Source organism: Chlamydomonas reinhardtii, chromosome 7, assembly GCF_000002595.2.
Source record: "Chlamydomonas reinhardtii strain CC-503 cw92 mt+ chromosome 7, whole genome shotgun sequence".
In the NCBI taxonomy this organism is placed as follows: Eukaryota; Viridiplantae; Chlorophyta; class Chlorophyceae; order Chlamydomonadales; family Chlamydomonadaceae; genus Chlamydomonas; species Chlamydomonas reinhardtii.
The window spans coordinates 6,253,526-6,278,912 of record NC_057010.1 but is presented as its reverse complement, the minus strand read 5'-3'; the positions used below and the strand labels follow the sequence as shown (position 1 = coordinate 6,278,912).

Here is a 25,387-nt window from a genome sequence, read left to right as displayed (position 1 = left end):
TTGAGGCGAGGCGACCGCGATGACCAGCCACTGGGGCAGGCGGGTTGCAAGACGCCGCATGCTCGAGGGCTCAGCATGCAGTCAGCATGCACCAGGGCGCCATGTGGAAATGGGTAGCATAGCACCGCAATACAATTCTTGCGCTTCAGTTTACAGCAGAAAACTTTCAAGTCCGTGTTATCTGTGAAACTCTTAACATCCACGGCGAGTTGAGCTTGAAGTTGAAGGTTGCCAGCCATACTGCTGGTCTGCATTGTACATCGACTCAAATGTTTGGCTTGCAAGCTCTGCTGAATTGAAGTATTGGTGGTGAATGGCCCTGTAAATGGCTAGCACCTGTGATACGCCTGTTCTTCACCGCTCACCGCAGCTTTAATGCTTCCAGTGTCAGCAGCATGTAATGCGCTATTTCTGCATCGGACTGGGCTCACGAGCAAGGTGCGGGGGCGCGAAACTTTCTTGTTTCTCCTGTATGTCCAGGGCAATTGATCTCTTTGGAATGGCACTGTGTATCAAAGCTGAGTCATATTATCGCCCCTGCTTTCTGTTGGGACTTGAGCCCCCGCACCACACATCCGCAATGCCAGTTTGTGGTGCGGGTCTTGGTGCGCCCAGGCAGGCGCCCCTGTGAGGCCCCAGATCACTAGCTTATTGCTGTGTGCTCTTGGTTACAGTAGTATGTTCGCGGCATGAGGACGCCACCAGAGAGCCAACCGGCTGCCCCTTGTTGCCTGCAGGCGCAGAACACCTCGTGCGCGGTCGGGTCAGCCGGGCTTGCCTCCAACGCGGCCTCCTCCGCCTACTGCACCGTCTGCGGCTGCTACCAGTGGCAGTGCTGCCATCGCCAGCTCCTTTGCGCGGCGGCGCTCAGGGCGCGGCGCGCGCCGTGCCCCGCCGCAGGCGCAGCGGCGGCGCCGCGCCCGCCCCATGCCGCAGCCCCGGGCGGCGGCGACGATGACCCCCGGCGCGGCGCCGCGGCCGTGGCCACGAGTGCCAGCAGTGGTCCATCTGCCGCCGCTGCAAGCCGAGGCAGCGGCACTCGCGCGCCGCAGCCAGCCCGCTGCTTTCTGCAGTCGCCGTCAGCGCGTGGCAGCGGCAGCTGCAGCGGCGGCGGCGGCGTAGCGCTAGTCGACCTCAGCACCGCGCCCGCGCCGCCGCCGCCGCCGCCTCCGTCGCGCCCGGCTGCAGATGGCGGCGCACTAGGTGATCAGGGCGCCGGTCAGTCGGCGCCGCTGCTGTCTGACCTGTACGGTTTCGGGGCTGCAGACTCGGTGCTGGCGGGTGCGGGCTGCTTGGAGGCGGACCAGGCGGCGGTGCGCTGCGGTGTGTGGCGGGACCCGGACTGTGGCCACATGCAAGAGGCTGCGGATAGCGGGCTGCTGGCGACCGCAGAGGAGGAGCAGGAGGTGTGGATGGGTTCGCGGGATGACTCCCGCGCCGCTGTCGATCCCCCGGGCTGCCTGCAACAGCAGCAATGCGGGAGCAGCAGTAGTAGCAGCAGCAGCAACAGCAGCAGCAGCAGCAATAGGAGCAGCTATGGAAGTAGCAGTCCGGGATACGCCTTCCGCGCGGCGCTGCGCTCCGTCACGTGCCTGGACGAGCTGGAGCAGCTGCTGCAGCTACAGCCTCCTGTGGCAGCAGCAGCCGGCAGTAGCAGTGGCAGTGGCAATAGCACCACCCCGGCACCGGAGCAGACGCCGCAGGAGTTCCTGCAAGCCCTCAGTGTGGGCTCGCTGACGGCGGTGTTCAGTGCGCTGCCGCGGCTGCGAGAGGCCAGTGGCTGTGGCGGTGGCGGCGCAGGGCGGCGGCGGCTGAGGCGGCTGGTGGTAGAGGACCTGCGGCCGGCGGTGCTGGCGGCGGTGCGGCGGCGGCGGCTCGATGGCGCCGGCGCTGCCATCATGGCGGGTGCGCTGGCGGCGCTGGGGCGTGATGTCGTTTTGGAAGGTGGCGGCGGCAGCGCTGCAGGTGGTGGCGGCGGCGGCGCGGCAGCAGGTGGCGGCGCGCTGGCGGGTCTGGAGCTTGTGGATGCGCTGGCGGAGGCGGGGCTGGCGGCGTGCGGGGCGCCGCTGCAGCTGCAGGCACAACGGTCCAGGGGCCAGGGGTGGGAGCCCGGGGGGCGAGCCGGCGCCGCTGCCACCGCGGACGGGTCCAGAGCCGCCGGCGGCCACACGGCCCGCTCCTACTCCACTCTGCTGTGGGCTCTGGCTCGCCTGGGCCACGTGCCTGATGAGCGCTGGCTGGCGGCCTACGTGGCGGCCAGCGCGCCCTGGCTGAGGCGCCAGGCGGCGGCGGAGGCGGCCAGGGCGGCGGCGACAGCGGCGGCGGACAGGGCGCGCGCCGCCGCAGCCGAGGCGGCGGCAGCGGCCGCAGCGCAAGCAGAGGTGCAGGCGCAGGGTGGCACTGACGCGGACGCGGGAGCTGTGGCGGCGGCGGCGGCGGCGGCGGCTGAGGCGACGGCGGCCCAGGCGGCGGTGGCGGCGGCGGGCGGCGCTGCGGACTGGTTCCCTGCCCGCGACTCCTCGGCGGTGGTGTGGGCGCTGGCGGCGCTGGGCTACCGGCCCGCCGAGTCCTGGCTGGCGGCACTGCTTGAGGCGTGGGCGCCGCTGGAGGCAGGGGCGGAGGCGGGGGTGGAGCAGGAGCAGGAAGAGCAGGCGGCAGAGCTTGGGGAGGCGGAGGAGGTGGGAGAGGTGGGGCCGCAGGGGCGCGGCGCGGCGGTGCAGGGCGTACGGCGATACGGCGGCGGGCTGCTGAACGGCCACTCGCTGTCACTGGTACTGTGGGCGCTGTGGCGGCTGGGCGTGGCGGCGCCGCCGGCCTGGCTGGACGCCGTGCTGGACCGCTGCGTAGGCGGCGCCGCCGGGCCCATGGCGGGCGCCCGCGGCGCCGCCGGCAGCCGCCCTGGCGGCCCGTTCCCCGGCGCCAGCTGTCAGAGCCTGGGCCTCATCGCGTACAGCCTGGCCCAGATGCGGCACACGCCGCGGCCGCACGTGCGGCGGGCGCTGCTGGCGGCGGCGGCGGCTCCGGGTCTGCTGGCGGCGGGCAGCGCGCAGGACCTGGTGCTGCTGCTGGTGGGCGTGGCGCACTGGGTGCCGGCCAGGGGCTGGGCAGCGGCGGCAGGCGCAGGCTCGGGCAGCAGCGGGGGTGTCAGCAGTCAGCTGCTGCCGCTGCCGCTGCGGCCGGTGCCGGGGCAGCCGTCAGCGCCCTCAGCTACGCCACAGTCACCGCCTGCCGCGGACGACAGCGACGCGGATGGCGACGGCCCATGGGATGCTCACTATGCAGCTGGCCACCCGTCCATCCCGGCCATCGATTCTGACTCTAGCGCAAACCGTAAGTCTGCATCCCAGCAGCAGCAACCGCAGCGGCAGCAGCAGCAGCAGCAGCAGCAGCAGCGGCCTGTGCCAGCGGCCTGGCTGCGGCAGCTGTGTACCGAGCTGGGACGGCGCCTGCCCGCGCCCGGCTCCCACAGCACCCACGGCCCCCACGGCCTCAGCAGTCGCGGCTCGGGTCTCACGGGTCAGGCGCTGGTGCTGTCCCTCAGCGCGCTGGCACACCTGGGCTTCAGTCCGGGGGCGGTCTGGCTGGCAGCGCACGAGGCGGCGCTGAGGCCGCTGCTGGCGGCGGGCGCACTGGGGCTGGGCGGCGGAGGTGGAGGCGGAGGCGGGGCGGGAGGAGGGGCGGGCCGGGCGGCGGCGCGGCTGGCTGCGGCGTGGGCGCGGCTGCGGCACCGGCCCGGCCGCAACTCGGTGGACCGAGTGATGAGGGCGCTGGTGGCGGCGGCGGCGGCGGACGGGGCGCGCGGCGCGTACGGCGGGGCTGCCGCTGCTGCTGGTGCGGGCGGTGCTGCTGGCGCAGCGGGCGAGCGACTGCCTGCACGGCTGTTTGCGGAGGGGCTGTACGGCCTGGCACTGCTGGTGGCGGCGAGGCGGCAGGAGCAGGAGCAGGAGCAGCATGGGGAGCAGGAACACGAGCAGCACCACGGCAGCAGTGGCGACACTGAGGCGGCGACCGCGGCCGCGGCCCATCCGGGTGCGCCTCCTGCTGCTGCCCGGCAGGCCCCGGCCCTGCAGTCGCCGCTGCTGGCGGCCGTGCACGTGCGCGCCCTGCTGGCGGCCTCCCGCTGCCGCCTGCCGCACAGCTACCTGGACCAGTGCCTGCTGCACCTGCGCGCCTGGGCCGCGCTGCGACTGGCGCCGCCGCACAGCTGGACCGCGGCCCTGGCGGCGGCGCTGGCGGGCGACGGCGGCGCCAAGCTGGCGGCGGCGCCGCCGGGTCAGGTGGTGGAGCTGCTGAGCCTGCTGGCGTGGCCGGGCTGGGCGCAGCTGCGGCAGCAGCCGGAGGGGCCGCACGCCGTGGCGGCGGCGGAGGCGGCGAGTGGCGGCGCTGCTGCCGGCGGCGCTCAGGCCGCAGGGCCGACCTCGCTGCAGCGCGTGGCAGTAGCCAGTCGCGGTGGCAGGAGCAGCAGCAGTAGCAGCAGCGCTAGCAATGGCAGTAGCGGTGGCACTGGGCTGCGCGCCAGCTCGGCTCTGGTGGCGGCGGCGGCGCAGCGGCTGGGTCCGGAGCTGAGCCAGCTGTCACTGGGCCAGCTGTCAGACCTGGCGGCGGCACTGGCGGCGCTGGGCGTGCGGCCGGGCCGGGCCTGGCTGCGGCGGCTGCTGGCGGCGGCGCACAGCCGCGTCGGGTCGGCTCGGCCGCGGCCGCCGGCGCTGCAGTCTCTGCAGGGGCCGGGCGAGGCGTGGGGCGAGGCAGGCCCAGTGGCGGAGCGGCTGGCTCGGGACTTGTGTGTGCTGGCGGCGGCGGTGGGGGACCCCGAGCTGCGGCTGGCGGCGGCGCAGCTGGCGGCGGGGGTGGCGGCTGGTGGCAGAGCTGTTGCATGTGGCTCTCAGCCGCAGCCGCACACAGGCATGGGCGCCGGGGCCGGCGGCCTGCGCCCTCCCGAGCTGCTGCGGGTGCTCCAGGCGCCCACGGGGGCGTCGCCGTGGGCCGTGGCGGAGGTGGAGCTGGACCCGAGGCAGGAGCGGGAGCGGCAGCAGCAACCGCGGGCGGCGGTGGTGACTGCAGCCGCCGCGGCGGGGCCGTGTGCTGGCGGCAGCTGAGGAGGCGCGGCTGCTGCTGCAGTGGTGCGCACACTTGCTAGCGGAGTGAGTCTCCCGTGCGCCGTGCTGTGTGCTGCGTCTTGGTGTGTGGCAGGATGGATGTGCTGTTGGTGCTGTTGGTGTGGGCGTTGATGTGTTGATGATCGCGCCACATCGGTATTCAATGTGCATGGAGACTCAACCATGGTATTTAATGTCCTTATGCTTACTTACGATGCGCTTTTTGTAGGGTTCGTGTTGTGGTGTGTACGCTGCAGGAAGACAGTGAGGAGTGTTCGCTGGTAACGCGGGGACCTCGGCGTATGTTTTGCAATGTAGCCGAGAGCACATTTCGCCTAGAGCTGTGTAGGAGGCTTGGAGCAAGGAGGTGAGGCGAGATCAGTGAGTTGCCGCACACGCGAAGGAACAAGGTAGCTAGAGTGAAAGGAACAAGGTAGAGTAGCAAGCTCGAGACACAGAATTTACAGGACACAGGCAGACTGCAGACATACAGAGAGGTATGAGGGCCGTGCTGCTGCTGGTGCGGGGGCATGCACATGGGGGGCTGGTCGGCTGACATGTATCTTGTTGCTCCCCAGCCCCGTGTCCCTCCCTCCCTACCTCCCCACGGCCCGCAACACGTCATCGGGCACCGCCGCCACACGCCTCTTGCCCTTCACATCAGCCTGCAACCAGCGAATCACCCGCACATCAACACACACGTCTGCAGGCAACAATGCCCCCGACACACCACCACCGCACCAGGCAGCAGCGACCAAAACGTAACAGCCCCCGCCTCTCCTCGCCAGCCGCTCACAGCCGAAACTCTGCTTCTTTCTTAATCAGCCACAAACATCAGCCACAAACAATGCCTCGGAAACAACACCTCGGAAAATTCCTCCCATCTAGTGCGCGGCCACAGCTCCCCTACCGAACGTCGCAGCACCTATCCTCACCATCAGCAACGCTTCCTCACCTCCGGTTGTGTTGTTGGCGTGTTGCACCGCATTCGGCCTGCCCGCCACAATTGTCGTACACATTCGGGCCCCTCTTCTGCTTTGCTTCGCCTTGTTCTTGCCCCTGCTTGTCACACCGTCGCCCGGCCATTGTTTTGCTGCACGCCGTTGCATTACGCTAGTGCTCGTCTACACAGCTCATCCGTGGACGTCGGTCGACTGCCTGCAGGTGCGCATCGGCTATGCTATCCGCGCGGTGTGGCGTCGCATTGAGTCTGTGTGGTGCTATCGCCTTGGCCGGGCGCCCGGAGCGTGAGGAATGCGCGTCAGCAAAACATCGACACAACCTGCCAGCTACCGTCGGTACAGTAACAGCGCGCGAACGACGCACCAATGCCTTGTCCCTTCTTGCTACGCATTTATGTGGGCACGGGTGGGAGCCACACACATCGGGACTACGCTTTCCTGCCCCTTGCCATGTTCCATCACGAGGCAGCAGCGACCAGTGGCTGCCGCTACCAGCCGCGCCGGCCGCGCACACCCCACACCGCCGCCGCCGCCAACAGCGCCGCCGCCCCCGCCGCCGCCGCCGCCGCCAGCCCCAGCAGCGCCCCCGCCACCACCAGACCAGGCGTCCGCAGTCCGTACCAGGACTGCCTGGCCAGCCGCACCGCCTTGGCGCCGCCCCAGCCGTACGGGCCAGTGTACCGCGCCGCCACGTCCAGCCGCAGCCGGCAGCCGGCGGGCAGCGGCTGCGGCTGCCGTACCACGCCGTACATCTTGAGGGCGTCGGGCCTGTGGCGAAGGGGTGTGTGTGTGTGTGTGTGTGTGTGTGTGTGTGTGTGTGTGTGTGTGCGTTTGCAGGTGCGTGTGATGCACATGAAGGAGGGCTGCATTGGAAGCAGGCGCGTGAATGCCATATAAACATCTTACGCGGGCGGCGGTAGGCCGCTTCGTCGGGATATGGGGTTGCCACACGCACTAGGTGCAATGCCGTGTCCTTGCCGCGGCGACACCTCAAACGTATGTCCCGCGCATATCGATTGCCCCTCCATCCCCTCCAGCCCCCCAGCCCGGCTCCAGGTAGGCCCCCCCTCCAGCCGCTCCAGGCCCCCACCTGACACTGGGCCTCAGCCACACCTCCAGTGCCGGATCCTGCCCCACACCCCCATGCAGCAGCGGGCCCCCAAGCCGCCGCCACCCGCCGCCACTGCCGCCGCCACCACCACTGCTGCCGCTGTAGCTGCTTCCTGGCTCGGGCGGCAGTGGATTGAAGTTTGTGGTGTTGTAGGGGTGGCCGTACAGCCAGCGCCGCTCCAGACCCCACACCACATCACCCGTGTGCAGCGGCACCGCCCGCAGCTGCGGCTGCTTCTGCGTGCCCTGCTGGCCGCCAGCGACACTGCTGCTGCTACTGCCGCTGCTACTGCCACTGCTGCTGCTGCTGCTGCTGCTGCTGCTGCTGCTGCTGCTGCCGATACTGCCACAGGTGGCTGTGTCGGCGTACAGGGTGAAGGAGTCGTTGAAGAGGGAGGCGGCCCGCAGCCCGCAGGGGTTGACCAGCCCCCCCGCGGGCAGTGAGGCGGTGGCGGCTCCACCCAGGTAGAGCTGGGGCTCACACCTGTGTACACACGTGTATGTGTGTGTGTGTGTGCGTGTGTGTGTGTGTGTGTGTGTGTGTGTGTGTGTGTGTGCTTGTCTGTATGCGTGTGTTTGCGCGCGCGTGTGTGCGTAAGGGGACCAAGATGCCGCGTGCATTCGCGGATGGCAGCGCCCCCGAACCCACCATTTCCGACAGGCCGCACCAACAACCCCGCTCCCCTCCCCCCTCACTTGTCCAGCGTCTCGGCCCCGGGCTGCTGCCCCGCCAGCTGCTCCCGACTGACCGAGCGCAGGTAGCGCTTGTGGGTGCCGTACAACCCCTGTGAGGGTGGCAGATGCGGGGAAGGGTCGGGCTGGGATGGCAGACAGGTGGGCTGGATGGGCTTGCCTACTAGGCGTGGACGCAGTCTCCACTTGGTCGCTGACACTTACCCCGACCTGCCTGTATGCGACACATCCCGCTCCAACCCCTTCAGGAGACACGCCCCCGGGCCCCCGCGCCGCCACCCCGCCCACCTGTATCTCGTACATGACGTACACCGGCGGCGTCAGCGCCCGAGGCAGTGTCACCCACACCTGCTGCACCGCCCCCGCCGCCCCCGCCGCCCAGATGGCGGCCATCCGGTCCTCGCCACCCGCTACTGCCGCCCCTGCTGGCGCCAGCTCAACACCACCTCTACTGCTACTGCTGCTGCTACTGCTGCAATTGGCTGCAGCCGCACCACCACTGCTGCCATTGCCACAGGACGACGGCGATGATGACGACAGCGGCGGCGGCGGCGGCAGCAGCGGCGCGTCATCATACCTCAGCCGCACCTGCGCCGCGTCATGCAGTGACGCCACCAGCAGCGGCAGCCCCAGCCCCAGCCCCAGCGCCGCCAGTGCCGCCATCACCGCCACCGCCCGGCCCAGCGAGGGCACCGGCCGCCACGTGTCGTAGCTCTGCTCCCGCAGCCGCCGGAACGCCCCGCCGCGACCGTCCCCGCCCCCCTGGCCCTCCCCGTCCTGGGGCTGGGGCTGGGGCTGGGGTACATGCAGTTGAGGGTCCTGCTGCTGCTGCTGAGTTGGGTCGTCGTCGTCGTGGCGGTGGTGGTGGGGCGCCTGCGCCTGCGCCTGCTGCTGCTCTTGAAGGTGAGGAGTGTGCGGCTGGTGGCTTGGCGACGGCGGGCGAGGTGCGGGCAGCAGTACTGCGGCTGATGGAGCTACTGCGCGCGCCTGTGGGCAGCTGGCGGGGGCGGGGCCGGGGGCTGCGGGAGTTGGGCTGGGCGCGATCTCGGGCGGCTGCGGCTGCGGCTGCGGCTGGGCGACCGCAGTTGAATCGTTGAGCGGGGAGTCACCGCTTCCGCCCTCTCTCCCATACCGCCGTGACATGAGGAGTGTGAGGCCCGCCGGGTAACTGTTGTCACGCTTCCCCCGCCTGTTGCAGGTATTCGGCGCAGAGCGAAGCAGTGGTGAAGCACTGCTCGCCGCACCGTGGTTGGCACCGAGTGGCTTATGTGAGAAACTGGTGAGCAGGCAGGCGAGAATGACGATGCAGGCCCGCGGAAGGGAGCGCGACCCACGGCGGATTGAGCGCGACCCCAGGCGCGACCCACGCCGATCCGGAATGAGGCCAAGCATTTGGCTTTGCAGCATCAAACGGGTTGCTTGCTGCTGTATTACTTTATTACGTCGAGCACTTCACTCCAGCCAACCCTAAGTGGGAGGTAGGCAAGCGCGCGTGCAACGTAACGGAAGGCAGCGTGTGGAGCCTGAGCGCCTGGCCACGCGTCAACGACACAGCAGTCGCGGACACCTCGGACTGCAAGGCGAGACAGAGTGCGAGACAAGGGGCGCCGGTGCAGCAGCGGGCAAGGCCGGGACCGGTACCGGGGCCTGGTCTGCATTTTGGCGGGAAATGCCAGCCTGGCCCGCTCGGCTTACAACCGGGTTTGCTTCACTTCGGCCCTTGCTTGCTTGATCTGTGTATCTCATGTATGCAGGAAGTTTGATTGCTGGGTCGTGAGGGCCAGACCTCCATCATGGCGCTGTCAACGAACCAGCAGCTGCTGTATGCGGACGGGTGCGACTACGAGGCGGGGGCAGTGGACATCGTGGCTAGCCTGGATGTGCGGCTGGGCGGAGCAGGTGGATCAGGTGGAGCAGGGGGCGACCCGGCACGTAAGGCGCTGCAGGTGAGCGTATGTACGTTGATAACAGCGGATAAGGGCGGGATGGGGTGGGAAGGTCAGCAGCGCGGGCGCAGGTGGGGAGGACGCCGGGGGGTTGTAAATTCCAGCTCAAACTAAACCAAACCAAGCGAAAACGAGCGGAGCACAGGTCGGAGTTTGTTGCAAGTGACATGGAAGGGGGGTAAAGTGCAGTGCGGAAGTTCTTCTCCTGATCTGGGTCGGGGCTGGCACTCATGGTGATGTGGATCTATCTGCGCCGTGTGCCGCCATGTGGCGGGGCAGCCACGGGTCAGCAGCAGCCCCAAGCGCCCTGCCGCGGCACTGCCCGGTTGCTGCTCGGCTTGTGAGGACACGCTGGCGGCGCCACCTTGGGCACACGGTTGCACCCTGCCTTCCAGGGGCACAGGGGGCACAGGCGTTGGACTGTTTGCCTCACGTCACACCGCATGCCACGCACCCGCAGGAGGTGGCGGGGCAGAAGAAGGGCATCCTGCGGCGCCTGCTCACCAAATGTGGGTTGGTAGCTACTGGGTGCGTGAGGGTCTTTATGCAGGCTTCAATAGCGCTACTGCCGGCGTGAGGGGCGTGAGGGTGTCTGTGCATGCGAGTGCCGGCGGCGACACATAGGCCTTCCTGACGCGTGTTTGCCAACTCAGTTCTTGCTGCTGGCACCAACCACTCAGCCCCTTCGTGTGGACAACCCACCTACCATGCTGCCCGCAGTCAAGAAAAAGTTTACAAGCGGTTTCGGCGACAAGCCGGCACCGCAGGCCGGCGGGAGCTCTGCAAGCGGCGGTGGCGGCGGCGCTGTGAGCCTGTACCCCATCAAGCTGCCGGCCTCGCCGCCTCGCCTAGGTCTGCTGCGGTCGCCGGGGCGGCGGACGGTGGCTGCGGCTGCAGCAGGTCAGCTACTGCCGCCCTGGAAGCAGCAGCAGCAACAACAGCAGCAAGAGCCCAATGCCAATGCCAGTACCAACAGCGGCTCGGCTGCAGCCTCCGCCAACACAACCAGTGGCAGCGGTCATGGAGCCACACCAGTACTGGCGACGCCGAGGGATGGCAGCTGGCAGTCCACTGCTGGCGCTGGCGGGGCTGGGGGCAGGAGCAGCGGCGGAAGCGGGTCCGCCGCCGCCATGCCGACACCGCCCCGCAGCCCCGGGGCCCTGGCGGCACGTGCGCGGCCGCTAATCCACACCACCAGCAACAACACGCGCGGAACAGAAGCAGCGCTGGCCCCGCAACCATATCCACCGCTCACCTGCCAGCCGACACCATCGTCGCCGGCGGCGCGGTTCAGCCGTCCCGGCTACTTGGCGGCAGAGGCCGCAGAGGGCGTGCGGCACCGCGGCGGCGCCAGTGTAGCTGGCGGCGGCGGCGGCTCCGCTGCGGCCTACGCCGCCAGCCCCGCCGACCCTGCAGAGGCGGGGGCTGAGGGGGTGCGGCGCATGGGGGCCGCACCCCCACCACACTTCGTGCCGCAGATGGGTGTTGCCGTGCGTCGTGGAGGGACGGTAGGAGGAGGCGTGAATGGAGGCGCTGACAACCTGCAGCACCAGGATTCGGAGCCGATGCTGTTCTCCGAGGTGTTGCTGTCCGAGGTACCGCGCGCCGCACTGCCAGCCGCATACCACCAGCCGCCGCCGCAGGAGCACGGCCACCACCACCAGCAGCAGCAGCACCCACAGCAGCGCCCTCAGCAGGGCACGCAGCAGGCCTCGCAGCAGGGGTGGTGTCAGCAGCAGCCGGGCGCTGAGGCAGCAGCAGGGTGGCAGGCGCCGGCGGCCGGGGACGAGGGCGTGGCGGCACCCGGGGCGCCCATACCGTCGCACCGCGCGCGGTATGCCGCCGACCATGGTGGCGGCGGCAGCCAGCCGCAGCAGCACTATCCGCCGCAGCACTACCCGCTGCAGCAGCGGCAAGGGCTGCAGCAGCAGTCGCAACCTCACAGCCGCTCAGCCGCACCGCCACACCGCCAGCCGCCACCGCCACTGCCCCCGCGTGGCGCCGCCGGGCCCAGCAGCACCAGCAGCAGCAGCAGGCAGCCGCCGTACCCCGCGGCGGCACCGCACGCCCACACCCGAGCCGACAGCTACCCAGACGGCACCACAGTCTCGACCTCCTACCCCTACCCCCATCCCCGACCGCCGTACGACGATCAGCGCACTGAGTACTATGACAACGGCGGCGGCAGTGACACGGAGTCCCAGTTCTCTCAGGCCACCACCAGCGCCCTCACCGCCTTCACCGCCGCCCCCAGCGCCAGCGCCCTGTCCACCACCACCACCACAGCGGCGGGAGGCGGCGGCGGCGGCAACGGCCTGATTGCGGGCCAGGTGCGGGAGCTGGTGGGCGCCCTGGAGGCGGAGCTGGCGGCGGTGGCGGCGGCGCGGGAGAAGCACGAGCTGAGGTGCGGAACGGAGCGGGTGGCTGCTAGCTTGCGGGTGCCTGACACACAGGTGCAACTGCAGGTTTAGGAGTGGGATGGATGAAGGACAAGGAAAGGGCGGGGCCGGCTGCGTATTGTGTTCAATGAACATCTGTGAATGCTTGTTCATTAGCAATCCCGTCTCTTCTACCTCCCTCACATCAAGCGCTTTGCACTCCTGTACCTGTACCTGCACTGCCGCCGCCCCTGCCGCCGCCGCCCCGCTGCAGGCTCAAGCTGGTGGGCTCCCTGCTGGACATGATGCCGCCCGGGGGAGGGGGAGGAGAGGGCGGGGGAGGTGGGGGTGGGGATGGAGGAGGCACACCTGGCACCGGCACAGGTGCCGGCGCCGGCACGCCCCACCCATCACTGGCTGACGCCGAAACCCACAGCGTCAGCAACCGCCTAGGAGATGACAACGAGGACGACCAAGAGGAGGGAGGCCTGCAGCGGCAGCACCAGGGGCCGCGGCGGATGCGGCCCTTCCCGCCGCCGCCACCCAGTAGCGGTGGCAGCAGCAGCGCAGGCGGCCTGCTGGGCGGTGGTGCTGCTGCTGCGGCCGCTGGCGGCGGCGGCGGCTCACTGGCTGGGCGGCTGGGCGGAGAGCGCGGTCGGCTGCTGACGGAGCTGGCGGTGCTGGGGTACCGGGCGGCGCTGCTGGGCTTTGCGCGGCAGGAGTGGACCAAGGTGCTGGGCGTGCTGGCGGGTAGGTGCGCGTGTGCGCGGGCGGGAGTGCGTGTGCGTGTGGGTGGGTGGGTGAACACACTGGTGGGTAGGTGCCAGGTTCACCAGCCGCAAGGCACGACGGTTGCGGCGTACACGCAGACAGCGACACGGCACAGCTTCCCGCAGCTGCTGTCCCTTACGTACACCCACTGCCTCCGCCTGTGCACTACCACACACACAATGCAGGCGTGCGCGTGTCGCGGCGCCAGGCGGGCCCGCTGCAGGCCATCCTGTTCTCAGACACCCTGTCCCGCATACGGGCCTTCCAGCGGGCGCAGGCGCGGCGGGCGGCGGCCGAGGGTATCGAGCTGCCGCGGGTTGGCCGGATGTCACAACCATCAGAGGCAGGCATTGACAGCTACGCAGCAGCAGGGGGCAGGGTTGCAGGCGGAGGCGCAGGCGCCGCCTCCACCTCGTCATCCCGGCGCACACAGCAGCAGCAGCGGCACTCCCACTCCTCCCTCTCCCAGCAGCATCTGACGCGCTCGGCCCTGGCTGCTGCCACCGCCGCCAGTGCTGGCCCGCCGCGGCGGCACCAACCCCAGTCCCAGCCTCACCGCAACCACCCGTACCCCCAGCAGTACCAGCAGCAGTGGTACCCACCGGACGATCAGCAGGACGAGCAGGTGCACGTGTCGGCGGCCTCCACCACCGCCGCGATGCCGCTGCGTGCACAGCTACTGCGGGGCCAGCAGCAGCAGCCGCAGTGGGGCCGGCAGCCACTGGCGCTGTCGCAGGTGCCGCTGCCGCCGCCGCGAGGCTACAGTAGCTCCCAGAGCAATGTGGTGGTGGGTGCAGCCGGCAGCCTGCGCTCGGCAAGCAGCAGCCGCCACGGCGGCTCCAGCTCCGCCGCCATCAGCAGGCGGCAGCAGCAGCATGGGCCGCTGCCACCACCCGCGGGAGGTGCTGGGGGCGGCGGCAGCGGCGGGGTGCAGGGCGGCCAGCAGGCGCCACAGCCGCCGCTGTCGGCCAGCGCTGGCGGAGGCGCTGCTGCTGTGGGCCGCCGGCCGCCACAGCAGCGGCCTCATCAGCATCAGGACACGCACCGCCAGCAGCAGCAGCACCAGGAGTACCCGCACCCGTACCCGCTTCCTGGTGCCGGCTCCCACCGGGCGCGGGAGTCGCCTGCTGCGCCAATGCCGTACGCCTTACAAGAACAGGAGGCATTGGACTACGGCCCGTTCGGTGGCCAGTACGGCCATGACCACCACAGCGGCGGGTTCCAAGAGCTCCCAGATGTGGCCCTGACGGCGGGCGGCGGCCACCTGCAGCAGCTGGCGCCCATACGCGAGGATGACAGCGGCGCCTCCTCCTCCCTGTCGCACCTGTCACACCTACCGCACGCCGTGTCGGGGGAGGCGCACCCGCCGGACAGGCGACCAGCCGCTTCAGGGGCACGGCAGCAGCATCAGCAGCACCAGCAGCTGTGGACGCCGCCCCAACACCAACAGCGGCTGCAGGCGCACACGGGGATGCAGCAGGCGCACGTGTCACAGCGCCCCTATGCACTGGCGGAGCGGCCCACCAGCACCAGCACCGCCAGCACCCGCAGCCGCCGCAGGCCGGCCGGTCTTCATAAGGCGTATGCTGGCGCCAGCGGCGGCACTGACGGCGACAGACAGCGGCGCGCGGGAGGTGGCGGGTGGCCCCAGCAGCAACAGCCGCCGCAGCAGCAGAGCATGACCGTGCCCTTGGGGTCGGCTGGGGCATACGGTGCCGACTACCCAGCAGTAGATGAAGCGGCACAGACTGTGGAGGCGGAGGCGGGGGCTGGTGACTCCGACGTCGATTCGTCTTCCTCGGAGGAGATGTACCGCTCAGTGGCCTCACTGGCGCGGCACCTGCCCGCGCAGCTGCTGGCCGCGGCGGCGGCGGCGGCGGCTGGCGGCGGCGGCGGCACGGGGCCAGGGGCCACCTACCCGGCCGGCGGCCGGGAAGGAGCCGGGGAGGGATACCGGCACGAAGGGGAAGGCGGCGAGGGTGGTGAGGATGGCGAGGAGGGAGGTGATGATGTTGATGATGATGACAATGACTCGCTGGAGTCAGCTTTTATCAGCCGATGCCTCACCGCCACACGCACCAGCCTGGACATACGCGGGCTCGGGGTCGGGGTCGGGGGAGCAGGAGGAGCAGGAGGAGGAGGAGGAGCTGTGCGGCATTGGCAGGCGGTCGCCGCTTTTGCCGGCGGCGGCGGCAGTGGCTCTGCACCGCCGCTTATCCCCGCGCCTACCCAGCAGCAGCACCCCCACCACGCGCCTCAGCAGCTACAGCCTGGCGCAGCGCCGGGGGCTGCTGTCTACGGCGGCAACAGCGGCGGTGGCGGTGGCTGTGTGGGTCTGACTGCCGGCGCCAACAGCGCGGCGGCTGTGGCGGGCACTCCCAGCGGCCCGGAGGGGTATGCGCAGCACCAGCACCAGCAGGAGCCGGGGATGGGCCGTGGAGGCGGCAGAGGCGGTGGGGGAGGGGGATGGGGAGCAGCGAGCGCAGTGCGTGATGATGTGGGGGGCGAGTATGGCACACTGGAGTGGGGGGACACGGCAGCAGCGGCAGGTGGGGGTGATCGTGAGGGCTACTTTGAGGTGGTGGCCACAGCCGCCTCCTGCGCCTTCAGCGACAGTGCGCCAGGCCACAGCACTGGCGGCGGCGGCGGTGGCAGCACGCAGCAGCCTTACCAGCAGCCGCGCTGAGGGAAGCGAGTCAGCACTGGCAGGTGCAGTGGAGTGCCATTGAGTGCCATGGAGTGGCATCAGCCTTTCAAGAGTGCATGTGTGTGTATGTGTGTGTGTGTGTGTGTGTGTGTTAAAGAGCACAAGGAAAACATAGCGCAAAAACGTGTGTGTGTGCGCGCGTGTGTGTGTGCGCGCTGAGAAGCGCAAGCGGGCCGTGCATGTGACGCGAGTGCGGGATACGCGGCCACGGGCCCTCAGGCTTTTGGTGATAAGGCCCGGACCGACAAGTGTTCCCCGGTCACGGGAAAAGGGGCTGAGCCCCTCCACAGTCTGAGGCCGAACAACCTCATCGCCCGGACATAGCCGGGGTCGGTTTCCACAGGCACATAGCCAAAACAGGTGCCTAGCAATCGCGATGCCACAGCAGTGCCAACCGCAGCCAGACCGGACCGAAAACTAGCACGAGTACTGCTGATGGGAGGCCACGGTGTGTCAGGCCACACCCCGCCAGCACTGGCGCGCGTGTGCAACGCGTTACGTACGACTGAAGCTGTGGCCGTAGGGCCGGCGTGGGCGCTGATGGTGCCCCAGGGGCGGGCCGGGGCTGACAGCAGCTGCACTGCTTGCTGTCGCGTAGTTGTGATGGGGTCGTCTGGGTGTGGCCTGGATGGATATATAGGTGAGGGCGGCTCACAGTGTTACATTCACAAACGCTGCCTGGCTTGTGCGAGCAATACGTACGTGCAAGTCAACCTCGCCCAATCCCGTCTCAAGAGATGCCGCATCGGTAGTGAGATACCTTCGCACTATCTTCGAGCTACTCCTGGACCACACCCTTTGAGCTACTGGTTTTGGAGCTACGTGAGAGGCCACATGGGCCGGCTAAACCGCTCCAGTGCCACCGCCCGCAGCATAACAAGGCAACACCAGTACGGACGCAGGTCGCCGGCCGCCGTGGTGCCAGGCCGCCGTCTGGCGCCTGGCAGCGCCCGGCCGCTAATTCCTCGTCCTCATTCACCCTGGTTAGTTGTTGCGGCTTGCTAGCTAGACAGCCGCATACGGACCCCGCCGCAACGGCCCCTGCGCCGCTCGATTAGCTTAGGGAAACACGCGGGGACAGGGTCGACACCTAGCCAGTCAGCCTGATTGTGTGGGTGCATGTCCGCCTGCTGCTGCCTGTCATCTGCCGCGTGTGCCGCACTAGCCCGAGGTGCCGGTGGGCACGGCGCTGCCGCCCACGCCCCGCCCCACATTGCCGCCGCCGCCGAACACGCCCTGTGGGTCAGGTGGCGGGCGGGCAGACAGGGAGGGCGGGTGGGGGCGACCGGCGGGGTGGAGGGCGGCGCGAGCTGAACGTTTACAGATAGAGGCCCTGCCAGCAACGTCTTTCTGGTCCACAGCGTCACAGGATGAGGGCTGCAGGTCAGGTTCCCCTGGCTTGCGCTCTTCTTGGGCGGGGACGCTTCATTCGCCGTGCGTTGGGACGGCCCCGCCCGGGCGACACCTGCCTGTTGCTCAGCACATGCAAGCAAGAGCAGCAGCAACCCAGCGGCCACAGAGCGCCCGCCCCCCCCCCGCACGCACGCGGCACGCACCTGTGTTGTGGTCTCCGGCACCACGGTCTGTGTGCCGCCCCCGAGGCCGCCGCTGGTGGGCAAGTTTGAGGCGCCTGCAGGAGGAGGGGCAGGAGGGCGGGCCAGGGGGGGGGGTAGCCATCCATGGGATGGTGTATGTGGGGGGGGGGGAAGTTGAGGGGCGGTGTATATGGCGTGTGGGCGGCGAACAGCGGGGCAGCTGGCGGGTGGAAGACCTGTGCGCGCGCAGTTATCTGGCTCAGGGGTATGCGGCAGCGCCAGTGGTGGCTGCTGGTGCTACTGCGCGCCTGCCTGCGTGTGTGTCCCGCTCACGCGCTCACCTCCGAAGGGCGCCTGGGTGGACGTGGGGCCCAGCGCCGCGCCGCTCACGGCTGCGTGGAAGAGGGGGAAATCGGGGTTGAGGTCGCGAGAGCACGTGTGTGCACAATGTACCCGCATACGTCTTCAAGTGTCCTTGCAGCACACACACGCCACATCCATGTACGTCGGGGCTCAACCAAAGCACGGCCAGCCCTACTCACGGCCGGCGCCGCCCGCGAGTGCGCCGCCGTACTCGTAGTCGTAGAAGGCGCCAAGCTCGCCGCCGGTGGCCGTGCTGATGGGCGCAGTGCCGCCAGTGGCCGCCGCGGGCGTGGCCGCCGCTTCCGCCGCGGGCGCAGCGGCTTCGGGCTGCGCAGTGGTGCAGGTGCGTGTGCGTGTGCGTGCTGGCGTAAGGGATGTGCGGGGCCTAGGCGCGCATGAAGTGGGAGCATGCATGCATGCGTGTGTGCTTTGTTTCACCGGATGAGGGGCGTGACCACCACAGCAGCACCCAGCAACTCACCTCAGCAATCACCACTTTTTGCGTTGCAAACCTGGGACGGGATGGGGCCGGGTGTCGCATGCCGTCAGAGGCAAGCACCTGGAGGCCAACAAGCGCAGCGACCGTCCCACCGCTGGTCCCGCGCACTGCCGCGGCCTCACCAGCCACAGCGTGCCACACCGCACACGGCGGGCATCCTGGGCGCCATGGCTGCCGAGTGCCGACCCGCGCGCCCACCACGCACTCCCCCATCCACCCCTCCCACCGCCCCCACCTGCCGTCGTACTGGATGGTGTTGCTGCACCTGACCACACTGCTGGGGCACAAGCGCCACAGCGCCGCAGTGATGGCGGCGGAGGGCGACAGCAGCCGCCGCGGCAGCCGCGCCAGGCCCCGCCACAGCCCCACCGCCGGCCCTGCTGCTGCGGCTGCTGCTGCGCGTCCTTGCCCTGCTGCGGGGGCGGCGGGCAGGGACACGATGTGAGTATGAGATGATTGGGAGACGGCGCACACAAAGGCCGCGACAGAGCCAGCCCCGCATGGAGGCGGTGTTGACCCGGTGTTGACAGGCCCTGACCTTGCCGACAGCCCGACACATGCACACACACTGCACACACAGACACACTGACGCACCGCCAGGCGCCTGCAGCTCGTCCTCCAGTGCCGCGGACGCCGCCGCCACCGCGACCGCCGCCAGCAGCACGAGCGCTGCCGCCGCCCAGCGCCCGCGCCCACGCCTGCGCTGGCCCCCTGCTGCTGCTGCTGGTGCGCCCGCGCCTGCCCGCTGCCGAGGCATGGTGGTGGCGGGGTCCTGTTGCTGTTGCTTGGTGTGGTGGCGGGTGTGGGCGCTGCTGCAGGCGAGCTCGCGAGGTGTGGGTTTGCGGCGCCGCGACGTGTGGGCTGCGAATGTGGGAGTGGGCGCGACTGCTGCCTTTTGTTTGGGTGTGTTGCAGCCGGAAGTCGTGTGTCTGCTTTACGCTGTGGGACTGCACTTTCTTTTGTTGAGTACTCGCTTTGAAAGGGACCTGTCGCACCTCGCGGGAATCCTCGCTCTTCCTTCGGCGTCCACGCACTCGCACACACGAAAAACGACACGTCATCTGCGTTGCATACCAAGCAGTGCGGCTGGGCGGCCTGAGCGCGCCGCACGTTGTGGCGCGCCGTTCGCATCCCCAAACGCCCAAACTTCACGACAGACGAACGAAAGAATGGCAACCAATTCTGAACCGCATGTGCGGAGTCCGTCATATGCTAGCATATACTTTCTCCGTCAAAACATTGATCCCCGCCACTGCGCAAACCTGCCGCCACCACACTCCCGGCGCCGCGTCCCGCCGCCGACTTTCTGACTACGGTAATGGACATCCCCGCCGCGTGTCACCCCGCAGCTGCAATCTGCTGCTGCGCTGTCGCACACAGTGGCGACTGCGGCTCTCCCCCGCCACCCACAACGCAACTCGGCCAGCGCATGCCAGGTGCTCGGACCTGCAGCACCTTACGGTATGTCTGACTGCCAGGCTGACAGCAGCACCAGCAGCGCCGCTGCTGACTGCGTGCCCCTACAACGACCCCCGCGGCCCTCACCTGCAGGCCGCCCAACACCCATATTCACCCTGCCACCACCCCGTCGACAGCGCCCCCCAGCGGCCCTCTCGCAGCACCATACACACACTCTCGCGAGCTCGCTCTACTTGCCGCCCTTCTTGGCCTTCTTGGCAGGGGGCGCCTCCTTGCCGCCGCTCTTGGGTGCCTCCTCCGTGGGCTTCGCCGCCTCCTTGGCCGCGCCCTTACCCTTACCCTTAAGCTTAGCCTCCTCCTTCTTCGCCTCCTCCTTCTTCGGCTCCTCCTTAGGCGCCGCCTCCTTCTTAGGCGCCGCCTCCTTCTTGCCGCCCTTCTTGGCCGGCTCCTCCTCCTTCGTCTTCGGCTCCGCCTTCTTCGCCTCCTTCTTGCCCTTCTTAGGCTCCTCCTCCTCCTTCTGCTTCTCCTCCTTCTCCTCCTCCTTGCCGCCCTTCTTGACGCACACCACAATGCCCATGTCGTGCAGCAGCACCGCCAGCCGCAGCCGCTGGTCGTCGTCGCCCGGCACCTGCAGCTCGCTCACACGCAGCGGCTTGTCCGCGGTGCTCGCCAGCACGGCGCCCAGCACCGGCGCGTAGGCGGCCGGGAACACCGGGCCCTGGGCGGCGGGAGGGTGTGTACGTTCATGCTTATGTAAGAAGTGAAGGCGAAGTAATAGGGGAAAGGGCGGGGGCCGTTGCGAGGTCAGGGCAGCGGGAGCACGGGGCGGCTGAGCAACGGGGCGGGTTGCTGAGAGGCGAGTTGCAGGCAGGCGGCTTGGGCTGGCAAAGCAGGCGTACTAGCGGAAGAAGCAGTGCTAACAACCATCCATATCCACCCCACCCCACCCATACACGCCTGCACTCCCTCCTGCCAAACCCCGTGCCAACACCCCCCCCCCTTGACCCTCCCCTCTCACCGGTAGCTCCTCGGGCTCCTCCTCGTCGTCGTCCTCATCCTCGTCATCGTCATCGCCGCCCATGGCCGCCGCCAGCTCATCGCTGTCCACGTCATCCACATCCGCCTCCTCCATCTCCGCGTCGTCCTCGCCCTCGCCCTCCTCCTCCTCTTCCTGCTTCTTGCCGCCCTTCTTGCCGGCCGCCGCCTCCGCCTTCTCCGCTTTGCCGTTCGCGCCCTTCTTGCCCTTAGCTTCCTTGTCCTCCTCCTCCTCCTCCTCAGCCCCCTCCTCCTCCTCGTCCTCGTCATGGTGGTGGTGGTGGCCGCACCCCGGGCCGTGCACGTGCCCCTCCTCGTCCTCGCTGTCGCCCTCCTCCTCCTCGTCCGGCAGCGGCTTGTTGATCATGTGCTTATAGCGGCTGTTCGCCAGCGGAGTCACCAGGCGGACAAAGGGGCCCTGGTAGAGGCAGGGTGGGGAGAAGGGGAGGGGTTGGCGGCGGGGGGGGGGGGGTCAGGCAAGTGTGGTTGGACGAGGGGAGGGGAAGGGATGAGGGCGGCGGCGGCAGCAGTGGCGGTGGAGGGAGGGAGGAGGAGTGAGGTGCGCAAGAGGGTGGGGCGGGCAGACGCGTGCGTCGGCAGGTGCTGCGATGATGCGCGCAGGTGCACGTGTGTGTGTGTGTGTGTGTGCGTGTGCGTGTGTGTGTGTGTGTGTGTGCGTGTGTGTGTGTGTGTGTGTGTGTGTGTGTGTGTCCAGACTGTACCGGGAACCCTGTGAGGTGCATTTATCGTAGCTGACGCACGTGTGGGTCAGGGCCGGGACGCGGCCGCGGCGCCCCCATCCGGCCGAAGCTACTCCCTACCACACGTTCCCACCTCGTGCTCCTCCTCCTCCTCGTCCTCCTCCTCCTCCTCGTCCTCGTCCTCCTCGTCGTCCTCATGCTCGCAGGGCACCAGTCGGAACAGGCGGGCGCCGCGGCAGTACACAGCGTCCTCCAAGCTGTCCGGCTCCTCGCCGCTGTCGGGCAGCTGGGCGGGGTGGGGCGGCAGGCGGCTGCGGGGCAGGAGGGAGGGAAGGGAGGGGGGAACGAGGTCGAGGAGGGGGGGAGGGTCCAGGTGGGGCGGGACACGAGCGCTTGGGAATGTGGAGATGAGGGCGTGAGGAAGGGCAGGGCCGTGTGTGGGGCAGGACACGCCGCAGTTGCGTCCGTAGCACCCCCCCCTACCCGCCGCCTGCGTCCCGACCTGCTGCACCGACTCCCGCAACCAGCGCTACCTGCCGCCACGTCCGTGACCCCCGTGTTCACCGCCACGTGCTGACGCCCTCCCCCCTCCCCTCCCCTCCCTTTCCCTTCTCCTCCCCTCCCCTCCTCTCCTCCCCTCCCACCCAAACTCACTGCATGAGGAAGTCGGCCGCCATGGCCTCCACCGCCGGGCTGACCAGCTCCACTGGGTGCGCCTCCACCGCCGCCGCCAGCTTGCGCAGGGCCGCCGCCACCGCCGCCGCGTCGGGCTGGGCGGCGGCCAGCAGCTCGGCCTGGCTCTTGGACTGCATGTCCACCTGGGGCGGTGCAGGGGGGGAGGTGGGGGCAGGGGTGGCCAGATGGGGTGCACGTGGGTGAGCTGGTGGTGTGGCGGGGCGCCTGGGTGACCCGCCCTGTGGCGGCCTTGCCTCCCTCTCGCAGCGCCGTTCCATTCCTCCCCCCAACCCCACGCGTTGTGCTGCCCTGCCTCCGCCTTCCTCTCACCGCGCCCCTCCCATCGCACAAGCCTTCCGACAAAGCTATTACGGCACGCCCCCAGCCCTCCTACACAACCCCTCCCCCGCCTACCGTGAGGCCGTGCTTGTAGATGGCTCCCACGGGCAGCCCGCGGCGCAGCTCCAGCGGCACGTGCTCCAGCGCGTCAGGGGCCATGCCTTGCTGCGGGGGGGTTTACATTCATGATTAATTAAGAAGTGAAGGCGTAGGCAGGTACAGTAGCATAGTAGACGCGTTGTTACCGATGGGGTGGGGCGGGAGCGGGTGTGAGGCGGTAGGTGGTGGTCAGGGGGAAGGGAGGTGAGTGGAGTGGAGGGAGCTGGAGGGAGCCCCCGGGCGGCCCCCAGGTGGAAGGGGGAGGTACACCAGAGCCCGCTGTACTGAACACATCGCCGCCTCAAGCCCCCTTCCCTCCTGCTCCCTCAAGCCCCCTTTCCTCCCGCCGCCCCGCCCGCCTGCGCCTCACCTTGATCACCTCTCCCAGCAGGTTGCCCACTGTCCAGTGCTGGTAGGTGGACACGGTGAGGTGGCAGGAGCCCGCCTCCTCCGCCGCCGCCTGGTGCACCACCCCGCGCGGCACGTACAGCACGTCGCCCGGCTGCAGCGTCACCTCCAGCATGGGCGCACCCAGCGCGTCCTGCAGCGGATGAGAGACAGTGTGTGTCCGAGTGTGAGTATGCGTACACGTGTGTGTGTGTGTGTGTGTGTGTGCAAGAGTGTGTGCTGGTGTCAGTGGATGACACGGTCGTGCTGGACAGCAGGACACATGGCGGGTACACGTGTGTCGTGCCTTGTGCTGCGCAGCGTGTTCCGTGCCTCCGTCGCAGTCAACCCGTCGGCCAGCATTACGATACCCTCGCCGTTACTGCCCTCCCTCCACGGCCCCACGGCCCAGTCACACACATACACACACACACACACACACACACACACACACACGCCCCACCCCACACCCACCTGCTCCAGGTCGCCCGAGGGGTTGTACGGCAGCTCGCAGCCCTCCGCCGGCTTGTACAGCTTCCAGGACTTGGTGCCTGTGCCGTGGGAGCGGGGCGCCGCGCGAGGGAGGCCGCGAGGAGGGGTGTCGGCAACTACCATACCGCATGGATGAGCGCGGATTGTGGTTGGGCAGCCAGGCTGCAATTCCGCCCCTCCGCCAAGGCGCCCTCCGCCCCCCACATTCCTACCCGCCCACCCACCCACGCACCCGCCCCACCCACCCCATCTCCCGCCCTCACCCTGCGTCTGGCACACGAAGAGCTCCACGTCGTCGTGGTGCGGCGCCAGGCCCTGCCCGCCCGGCGGCGTGACGTAGGCGTTGCAGCCCACCAGGCAGCCCAGCTGCGACTCCAGCGCCGCCAGCAGCCGCCAGCAGGCGTTGACGAAGCGCTGCGGCTGGTGCAGCTGCAGCGTGGCGCGCGCGTCGTCGTGCAGCTGCTTCAGGGCCTCGCTGTCAGCAAACTGCGGCGGTGAGGGTGGAGGATGGGATGGGCGGGTGAGAGGCGGTGCGGGTAGAGTTGCTGCTCCAGGATGCACACCAGTACACACCTTGGTTAATTGGTCTCGCAGCCGTGCGGCCCATTCAAGCACTGGCGCGCCCTCAGCTCTCCTGACACAACTGTCTGTTGCTGCGACCCCTCAGCCCTCTCTCCCTCCCTCCCGCCCTCACCGAGGCGCGTATCTCCTCCCGCTTGCCGTCGATGTAGCGCACCGCCACCACGTCGCGGCCAAACACCAGCGGCCCGATGTCGCGGATCATCTCGTCATTCACGTCTGGGGCGCAGAGAGGAAAGCGCATATGCGCGCGTGTTGGGTTGCAAGGGCGAACGCGGGTGCGGGGCGGCATGGCATACCTAAACACGATCCATGCAAGCGCGGCGCGGCTCCTGTTCCTGCGCCTGCCTGCTCAGCACGCCCTCTTGCTTGCACCCTAGAGCGCACCGCGGATGTCCTGGTGCCCCCCGCATACTCAAGCAATCCACCGCCCCAACTTGTTTCCCGGTCTCCCCCCTCCTCCCCTCCCCTCCCCTCCCCCCTCCTCCCCTCCCCTCCCCTCCCCTCCCCTCCCCTCCCCTCCCCTCCCCTCCCCTCCCCTCACCATCATCCAGCCCCAGCGCGTCGCCCTTCTCGCCCGGGTCCTGGTCCATGAGGATGAGCGCGCCGGCCTCCATCTGGTCGGCGATGCGGCACAGCGCCTTGAAGTCAAACAGGCCCTCAAAGAACTCCTTGCGCTCCTCGGTGGCGGGAATGTGCAGCGGCGCCTTCTCCCACTTGCTCTTCATAAACTCCGCAAGGTCCTGTGAGGAGCAGGTGGCCGCAGCGGTGGGAGCGGGGAGTCAGGGGCAGGTCGAGGAGCAAGAGCAGCGGGAAAGAGGAGCCGTGGTTACGAGCGTGTCGCCGCGCGCCTGCGCCGTTGCCCACTCTTCGTCAACGTCCGCCATACCCCGCCCACGCGCTGCCGAGCTCAATTGTGATAGCGGCCGCCGCCGACACTTCATGACGAAGGCTTTTGTGACCTACACATGACAACGCTTCCCCCTGCCGACGGCTCCCGCGCAATCCATGGCGGGAGATCGACGCCAGGAAGAGCATACGCATCATTTGATGCGCGTTTTCGACCGAAGACGCTGACGGTGTTTGCGTCACGCAGCTTAAGCCAAATTTGGTCAGCGGTCACCCAACGCGATCTTCCGAAAAATGTCCTGTTTGCTGGACCGCACCTTGCCGCCCCGCCATGTAGAAGCATGCATGTCGCAGCATCACATGAAGCTAATGCAATGCTCGACGCGCGCTCACGGCTATGCCCCTGCTGGCAATCGCCGCCAATCAGCCGCACCGTGGGCGCGACGAGAAACTGCAGTGGGTTCAGGTCGACAGGGCCGGGGTTGTACTCCTCAGGCTCACGAGGACCCAGGAAGCCACCGAAGTCCTCGTCCTCGTCCTCCTCGTCCTCATCCTCCTCGGGCTCCTCCACCGGCACCTCAACCTTTGGCTCCTCCTTGGGCTCCGGGTGCTTGCGCTTTGCCGGCATTTTGACTAGAGGTGTTGAGTATTGAGTGGCGACGATTGAAACCTTTGTTTGTTCAGGATGGAAGTTGAGCAGACAGACACCAGACAACCGCGGTCCCCATGCCGCCGTACACGCCGTAACCCCC

At 68.7% G+C, this 25,387-nt stretch overlaps 5 protein-coding genes across 5 annotated transcripts; 2 read left to right on the top strand and 3 right to left on the bottom strand.

Annotated features, from left to right (window-relative positions):
- Window positions 1-170: 170 nt before the first annotated feature.
- CHLRE_07g356800v5 (uncharacterized protein) lies at window positions 171-5,696 on the top strand. The gene is made up of 2 exons (XM_043064671.1): window positions 171-438; window positions 738-5,696. Exons 1-2 carry the CDS (start codon window positions 376-378, stop codon window positions 5,094-5,096), a joined length of 4,422 nt encoding a protein of 1,473 aa, XP_042923239.1. The 5' UTR covers window positions 171-375; the 3' UTR covers window positions 5,097-5,696.
- A 12-nt stretch (window positions 5,697-5,708) lies between these two features.
- On the bottom strand, window positions 5,709-9,130 carry CHLRE_07g356750v5 (uncharacterized protein). The gene is made up of 4 exons (XM_043064670.1): window positions 8,150-9,130; window positions 7,865-7,953; window positions 7,149-7,652; window positions 5,709-6,826 (listed from the first exon to the last, which is right to left on the bottom strand). The coding sequence occupies exons 1-4, from the start codon at window positions 9,002-9,004 to the stop codon at window positions 6,547-6,549; spliced, it is 1,728 nt and encodes a 575-aa protein (XP_042923238.1). The 5' UTR covers window positions 9,005-9,130; the 3' UTR covers window positions 5,709-6,546.
- Window positions 9,131-9,240: 110 nt separating this feature from the next.
- On the top strand, window positions 9,241-16,306 carry CHLRE_07g356700v5 (uncharacterized protein). Its single transcript, XM_043064669.1, has 7 exons — window positions 9,241-9,441; window positions 9,616-9,807; window positions 10,268-10,316; window positions 10,528-11,225; window positions 11,286-12,211; window positions 12,460-12,935; window positions 13,142-16,306. The coding sequence occupies exons 2-7, from the start codon at window positions 9,655-9,657 to the stop codon at window positions 15,640-15,642; spliced, it is 4,803 nt and encodes a 1,600-aa protein (XP_042923237.1). The 5' UTR covers window positions 9,241-9,441; window positions 9,616-9,654; the 3' UTR covers window positions 15,643-16,306.
- Window positions 16,307-16,310: 4 nt separating this feature from the next.
- CHLRE_07g356650v5 (uncharacterized protein) lies at window positions 16,311-18,920 on the bottom strand. The gene is made up of 7 exons (XM_043064668.1): window positions 18,655-18,920; window positions 18,296-18,473; window positions 18,043-18,073; window positions 17,741-17,888; window positions 17,540-17,590; window positions 17,220-17,293; window positions 16,311-16,899 (listed from the first exon to the last, which is right to left on the bottom strand). Exons 1-7 carry the CDS (start codon window positions 18,815-18,817, stop codon window positions 16,825-16,827), a joined length of 720 nt encoding a protein of 239 aa, XP_042923236.1. The 5' UTR covers window positions 18,818-18,920; the 3' UTR covers window positions 16,311-16,824.
- Window positions 18,921-18,968: 48 nt separating this feature from the next.
- Window positions 18,969-25,300, bottom strand: CHLRE_07g356600v5 (uncharacterized protein). Its single transcript, XM_043064667.1, has 11 exons — window positions 25,069-25,300; window positions 24,331-24,529; window positions 23,902-24,005; window positions 23,471-23,693; window positions 23,190-23,266; window positions 22,699-22,869; window positions 22,305-22,394; window positions 21,870-22,033; window positions 21,349-21,526; window positions 20,498-20,932; window positions 18,969-20,197 (listed from the first exon to the last, which is right to left on the bottom strand). Exons 1-11 carry the CDS (start codon window positions 25,261-25,263, stop codon window positions 19,709-19,711), a joined length of 2,325 nt encoding a protein of 774 aa, XP_042923235.1. The 5' UTR covers window positions 25,264-25,300; the 3' UTR covers window positions 18,969-19,708.
- Between the last annotated feature and the right edge of the window lie 87 nt (window positions 25,301-25,387).